Source organism: Chionomys nivalis, chromosome 13, assembly GCF_950005125.1.
Source record: "Chionomys nivalis chromosome 13, mChiNiv1.1, whole genome shotgun sequence".
NCBI classification, from domain to species: Eukaryota; Metazoa; Chordata; class Mammalia; order Rodentia; family Cricetidae; genus Chionomys; species Chionomys nivalis.
The window spans coordinates 51,578,052-51,585,640 of record NC_080098.1 but is presented as its reverse complement, the minus strand read 5'-3'; the positions used below and the strand labels follow the sequence as shown (position 1 = coordinate 51,585,640).

The window sequence follows — 7,589 nt, the reverse complement described above, 5'->3', positions numbered from 1 at the left end:
CCTGGTGTCCATCTGGCTTGCCATAGTCTCTAATGTTACATGGTTGCCGTTTCTGCTTTCTAGCCTTTTTGTGGTTGGTAGGATGCTGCTGCTCCTGGGATTAGAACCCAAAAGTTTTGACATTGAGCTATACTTCTAGCCCTTCTAAGCAGTTTTCTTAACAAAACTTCTTTGTATAAAAATGAAAAACCTTTCCCTAAGTGTGCCTGTTCTACAACGTATAGGACTTCAACGGGACAGACAAGCAGCTCCAGCAGAATGGGAAGAAAAAGCAATGAGAACTGTGGCACCAACCAGCATGTGTCAAGCATCTCTCCCGAGGTACGGCAGTGCTCTTGAGATTGCGACTTTGGACCGCAGGAACAGAGCTCCAGAGAGTCCTCCTGTGAGAATAACGCTCTGCTACTGCTCTGTGAGCAGTGTCTGCTGAGCTTTCCCCCTTAGCCTGTTTTGATAACTGGGTGAAAAACAAAACAAACCCCTGTTTTTAACAAATGGAAACAATCTCATTGAGGATGGCACTATGTTGCCAACTCAGCAATATTCTCCTTATTTTCTCCAATGTCTGTTTGTTATACATCAGTAAAGTTGTTTGGGATACCAAAAATATAGAGCCAAGCCCCAACCCTGGAGAAACTGGCAGTCTAGTCTTCTTTACCATTTGGCACTGTTGGTTCTGTGTATAAGCAGGTCTTTCTCATTGCAATATAAGGATATGTTTTTCTCACATGTGACATTTCAGATACCACGGTCCCAAGAATACATAGCCCAAAGTAGCTTGAGCATCCCCTAGACTCTTTTCAAAATCCCAATAGCTGGTTCTCACCTTCGTCTTTTTAAAGGGAAATTGTATTCTTAATTTGTGTGAATATGTGTATTTTGCCTGCATGTATGTCTGTGCACATGCATGCAGTGCCTATGGAGGTCAGAAGAGGGTGTCAGACCCCCAGAAATGGGGAGACAGACAATAGTGAGTTAGGAGTTAAACCCAGGTTCTCCGGGAGAGCAGTCAGTGCTCTTAACCTTGAGTCAACTCATGGGTCTCTCACCCTCATCTTCCTAAGTTAGAATCTGTAGGATTTTTCCCAGTGCTTAAGGCCAAACACAAACCTTAAGCATGATACCCAAAGTGCTCTGATACTGAGTTACACCTTCAACCCTCAATTACTTTTCTGAAAGCCCCCTTTCAGGTGGTTCTCACGGAGATTGGCCTCATTTATAATACTCCAGCCGCATGAAAGTATCAATTTTGTTTTCAAAATCTTAAAGATGGATAATCTGCAGCCTCCTTGACACACCCAAGTACCCAGAGAAACCTCTCCGTAGGCACATTAAATCCTCACACGGAATGAAGTGTATTTCTTCTTCCGCAGCCCAGAGGCGCTGCCTGTAATACCTAACACTGCATTTGCTTAGAGATTCAGCCACAAAGGCTTGTCTCGGCTGGAGCGCCTCGCCAGTCTTTTCCACTTTTATTGGCGTCACCTTCCACACACACCCTAGTTTTCTCCCGGAACATTTGCCCAGTAGTAGATATTGGTACTTTCCACCTATTTCTGGCTTTCTTTGGAATATTTTCCACGTGTTCCCTAACACCTGCAATCCAGAATAAGTAGTGAGCTGCTTAACACTGAATATAACACCAGGATGGGACCTTTTCCGTAGCCGATGGTCGATGCTGTAGGCTGTGCACTCGATGCACAATGCTTGACGCATGAACCATCACGCACCAGTGAAACACTGACTAGGGCGTTTCATTGTATTGTAGAATCAGTATTGAAAACCCATGTGCCACTCTTCATAACAAAACCATGCATTGAAAACGCCTTTCCGTTTCCCCCCAAACAAGCTGGTAATGGTTGGGTAAGAGGTGGCCGCGTGCTCCACAGAGATGTGCTGATTGCCTCTGCAGAGAAGGCAGAGGGAGCTTACTCTCCATCAGCCTTTACCGGAGAATGTATAAAGTGGTGTACTAGGGCTTTGAAACACCAATACAAACTTTATCCTTTAAAATGAATATTGTTTTAGAATCTCTCTCCGTGGAACTTGGATTCAGAAGAGACCTTTGCTGAAAATGAAGGCCAGTTACCTGGGAAGGATGGTGCGGCAGGTAGTGGGGAAGCCCTGGATGTGTATGTCATACCACAAGAATTGCACAGATCAAAGGATTTCAAATCTTAACCTACTTTATATAACTATTAATTGACATTTTTCTTATACATTCTTTCAGGCAAAACGAACAAGGTAAGGATGTCTGGCTTAAAGTAACTCATAAAGCATACTACTGGAAAATTATTTGCATGCTCTTTCAAATTTCTCTCTTTCTCAAGTCTAAAGTTGAAATTTTATTTCTGGAGAGTTAGAATCTTTGCCATTTTACAGGGTTATAAATTGGTTATTAAACTACTATTTTGGAGGGGTCTGGTCATACAGGCCTGAGATCCAGGGACTTGGGAAGTAGGGGCACAGAGGGACGTCTGCAGCACAGTTAGTTCAGGATTTGTTTGGGCCACTGAGTGAAAGGAAAATGTGACCGAAGATTCAGCTGAGAGGAACAGTGCGTGCTTAGCATGCATGGGCTAAGTGTCAACCCCCAGTATCACGAAAGAAAGAAAACTAAGGATTCCACTTTAACTTTTCTCAGTATGGCAATATAAACCGAACTTGGCAGTGATAAATATAGCTTTCTAGTCATCGTCAAAAGGAGAGTAATGTGTGCCCTTAAAATGTCTTGAAGCATTTGAAATGTTCGCTATCCTCTTTCGTGGTGAAAATAATCTTTCCGTGTACCCTTGTATATCAACATGTGAAACATTTAACTGTAAAAGTAATGTTAGTGGTATCTAAGTCTCATTAATTAACGGTGCGGAAACAGCAGAAAGTTGGGAGGGCATTGGACTTTGTTAAAGCGTGAATTGCAAGCAGGGCTGTGTTGTAGTCAAGTCTCCTGCTGCCTTGCAGAACCACCTGGGCGCCCCGGCAGAACAGCTGGTGCCGCAGCTGACCGTGTCGGAGCATGCTCACAGTAGAGTGCAGGTGCGATTTCTTCCCCACACCCTTCGGTTATTGCTGGTGATGTTCTCAGAGCTCTTAAACACCGTGTGTGCTTTTTGTATTAGCAGAACAGTAACCAAGGGGTGTTTCAGCTATGGAGTTCTCCTGTCAAAAAAGGAAGTACTTTGGATAACAGGTAAGAAAAGTGTCAACATATTGTTTTTTTTGTTTTTTTGTTTTTTTTTTGAGAAAGGGTCTTACTGTGTAAGCCTGGCTGCCCAGAGGATTAACCCCAAGTGCTGGGATTAAAGGCATGTACTACGAAACCTAGCAGAAAATAGACTCTTAATATTCCACTGAAATCAGTTTAAATATACTTGTTAACTGCTTGAGATAGAAAGATCAAACACAATCAGGAAGAAAGATATCCTGTGCAAATAATAGGGAATTACAGAAAGTCACTCTAAAAAAGCTCAGTGTACGTGTACTGAACCCTTCCAGTGAGACTTAGGTGGAACCAACTGGGCCTCTTATTGGAGGGCAAGGCAATGTGGCTACGACCAAGATGACACGGAATCGTAGGGACTAGTCCTAATGGAACGGCAGAGCTGAAGGAGATGGGCAAACCTACTTCTACCAGAAAGAACTCTTCTGGGAACAAGAATGTCAGGTTAAAGGTCAAATGAAGGGCACTGCATTTCAGCAGAGCAAGCGCCCGGTGTGGGAGCACGCTGCAATGGCTACGACAGAGCACAGAGTTCCACCACTCACAGATGTGTGACTTCGCCCCTCTCCACCAGTGAGTGTGGAAATGAGAGTGTGATGTAGCATAACCAGAGAATGTGCTTAGTAGCCATGTTTTAGATACGACTGTGCTTAGTAGCCATGCTTTAGATACGACTGTGCTTAGTAGCCATGCTTTAGATACGACTGTGCTTAGTAGCCATGCTTTAGATACGACTGTGCTTAGTAGCCATGCTTTAGATACGAATGTGCTTAGTAGCCATGCTTTAGATACGAATGTGCTTAGTAGCCATGCTTTAGATACGAATGTGCTTAGTAGCCATGCTTTAGATACTGTGTAGACTTTTGCTGTAGAGATAGGAGTTTGGTATCAGGAAGGATTTTAGAGCAGTTTAAGTAGCATTTTAAGTCGTTTTCTCCTCGGCCTAACAACAAATAAAGTGACGAAGCAGCAATAACTAAGCTTTAGTTTGCAGAAGCGTTTAGAGTTCAGCCTTGAGAAAGTCCTGCTCCTCAGAGCGGCCCTGAGATACACTCTGAGAAGATAGCCTCTCTAGGTGCTGTCTCATTGGTTCAGAAGGCCTTCCCTTCTGAAGTTCCTCTCCTACTGTACTGCGTGGGCTCCTGCCTGTTAGAAACCTAAATTTCAAATCATTTTCCTGTGGTGTTTCATAGGCAAGGTGGCATTTCCAGGCCTTAGCTAAGTGACCGTTTCAATCACTTTTGCTACAAATGAAAGTCTTTTTCAAAGACTTAGATTGTTATTTTTATTAAATGTTGAACCTAAAAGAACTAAGAAGCCTTTGAGACTACATGTCAAGTAGGTGCATCAAACCTTTCAATATTAGTATTTCTAATTATCTCCCACTTCTGCCCACGTGTGTATGTGTGTCTGTCACTGCTGCCCAGGCTAGACTCAAATGTCTGATTGCCTGAATTTCCCACGTAGCTAGGTCTACAGGTTGGCATTGTTGCTACCTGCTCTCTAGCTAGCTTTAAAACAAGCAAACATCCAAACACAAAACAAAACCTAATTAGAAACCCAGTGTTCTTTGGTCTGGCTCCCCCAACTCCTGTTTTCTATATTATTTTTCCAGTATTGTTTTAATCTAATGCCTAGACAATTACCAGGGACCATATCTGGGTTAAGTTTTATTTGACAGATACAGTTGAGTTCATTATTTGCTAAAATAATTTTTTAAAAATCACAGAGTTTAACTTTAAAGTCTTTATTACAAGTAACGCATATATATTCTTTAAAGGTTTCATGTACTTCGAGGTCCACAAGTATTTCACTGTAATTTCAGTGCTACTCAAAGCTACAGGGAGTCATTCTGGTGTCCTGTTCTTAGACACTTAGCCACTTTAAGTGCATACACATAGCAACAGTTAATCATTTTAAGTCATCATCATGGGCTTAATTATGCTTTCCACAAGAGTTGCCCATCAGTTTTTTAGAGTATACCTTAAGACATTTATGCAGTTGCATCTAATTCAAGTATACTTGGAAACTAGCATTTTAGAGGTAGGTATGTGCATGAATGCTATTGGAAACTAAACATTAACCTATCTTTGATAAAGGTTACTAATATTATTTTAGAGTATTTTTTTACATCTATGAGTATTTTGCCTTCATATATGTATTGTTTGCCTGGTGCCCATGAAGGTAAGAAGAGGGCATTGGGTTCATTGGAACTACAATTATCAGTGATTGTGAGCCACCATGTGGGAACTGGAAACTGAGAACTCAGGTCCTCTACAAGAGCAAGTACTCTTAATTGCTGAATCATCTCTCCAGCCTCGTTATTTAGTAGTATTTTAATTCTACTCAAGAAGCCTCTAGTTAATTCTTTTTTTTTAAGGGAATTAAAAAAATCTTCAGCAGAAACTGGCTTCAGTGTAGCCAACAGTGCCAGGCTCTTCTCTCTAAACCACTCGTTAACAAGTGGTCCGGCTTTGACAGACAGCAAGCAAGTCAGTGCTCATCCTGGTCAGTTCATGCCAGCAGGTCTCTGCTGGCCCTATGCTGATGGAGACTTCCTTAAGGATAGAAGTGAGTTTCATCTTAGCTCATACTCCACTATTGGAAACAGCAATAGTGACTCTATATCTGCTCTAAATTGGAATTTAAAATACAGAAACCTCAGCGTGGAAGGAAATGCCACAGATGCAAGTGACCTATCAGAAAATGAGAAAAGGAATGACTCTTTGCTCAGCTACTTTAAAAACATGGACCTGAACTTAAAGCCAGAAACAATAGAACACGTGGAAAGATCCTTCTCAGAGGAAGCAAACGAAGCGTCTGTCTACGCTGACTTTCTCCCTGCTCCTTTCAACACTCTGGACTTGCACAAACTTGCCATGTCAAAATGTGAGAGCTGGAAGGCCTCAGTACACCCTCCAGAAAGCTCCATTGAGCGGTTAATAATTCGTTTATTGGAACTAGAAAGATTACAACATATGACCATACAAAGAGAGAAGGCAAGGCTACAGAGCACTTTCTCCGTATTTTCCATGGCAGAACGACCTTCTTCCTCTAAAACCATTGCACTGAAAGCCAGGCCACCTAAGTTTCCTGACACATTGACTCTACAGACCTCTAGTGGAGATAGAAGTCGAGACAAGAGAAAAAACAATTCCTGTTCCGGAAAGCCAGAACAAAATATTTCTAAATGGAACTGGAACGGTGCTGGCAAATGTAAGTTGAGCTCCAGATCACTGCTAAAATGTTCATCCACTGCAAAACAGTGTGCTGCTGCTCTCGATGACTTTAAGAATCCCAAAAGCTCCATTCTAAACCCTTGCCAGGAACTCCCACTCAAGCCTACTACTGCCCAAGCAACTCAACCACTGGCCAAAATGGTTTCAACAAAATGTCTCCCACCAAGGTCCCCAGTTGCATTTTCTCCCATACCTCTGTCTTTTCCAGAAAATCCAAAGGAAGAAAGTAAGGTGCCAAAAGCCAAAAGGAAACTTCACAGGAAAAGCATACTACTGAATAAAGCTTTCCACACTCAGAAGCAAAACTGCCTATCGCCTTCTCTTATAGCCAGAGGCAAGTGCTCACCCACTGACCAAAAATAGCTTCCGTACATCTCAGTGTGAGTAAATCTATTCCGTGAAACCCATCAAAAATATGGCTCATCATTGAGAAACAGGTACTAGAAATAAAAACCATTCCACCCTTACAAAATGACTTCTCGATATGCTATGGGGTAGAACTTGTGATGTTTGTGATTGTTTTCCAATATGATTCCATCATCAATAAATGGTACAGTTGGCTTATTCTGTTGCAGTTATTGTCTTATTGTAATATACAGCCAGGTAAGAGTTGCAGTTCTCTGAAGTGATTGTATTAGTCCTTCCTGTAAGTGTTACAGCTCTAAAAGGAAAGGTATCCTGGCAGTTGGGGGGGGTGGTCAAGGAATACCACAAAGTCACACTGCACAATAAACCTCACCTGAGAAAGAAACAAAGAGCGCCTCTCTATGTTATTAATACATCTAATCCCTGCCAATTTTGTAGTACCAGGTGGGCCAGTGAGTCCATTTGGCTCTGGAGGGTAAGAATGGTCTAAGTCACCCATTGGAGATCTTGGATGAACTCAGAGGAAGACTGATGGTGAACAGCTATGGAAGTAGTCAGCCCCACTGTTTCAGCGGTATTGCCCGTGACTATGCCCTAGACTGCTAGCACCTGGACCACTCGTTAGTCATGCTGTGCTTCTATAACCTGTGATGAGATCCAGTAAGGGTTCTTCACTTGGTACCATCCCTAGTTTTAGAAAAAGGAACATCAGAGCACAAGTCTCCAACCACCCAGCGGGTAGGCAGTGGTAAATTTGAGTGCCT

General features: G+C 42.4%; 1 protein-coding gene across 1 annotated transcript; it reads left to right on the top strand.

Annotated features, from left to right (window-relative positions):
- Positions 1-258: 258 nt before the first annotated feature.
- Fam217a (family with sequence similarity 217 member A) lies at positions 259-6,948 on the top strand. Its single transcript, XM_057787963.1, has 6 exons — positions 259-321; positions 2,029-2,113; positions 2,231-2,244; positions 2,962-3,036; positions 3,123-3,190; positions 5,601-6,948. Exons 1-6 carry the CDS (start codon positions 259-261, stop codon positions 6,820-6,822), a joined length of 1,527 nt encoding a protein of 508 aa, XP_057643946.1. The 3' UTR covers positions 6,823-6,948.
- Positions 6,949-7,589: the final 641 nt, after the last annotated feature.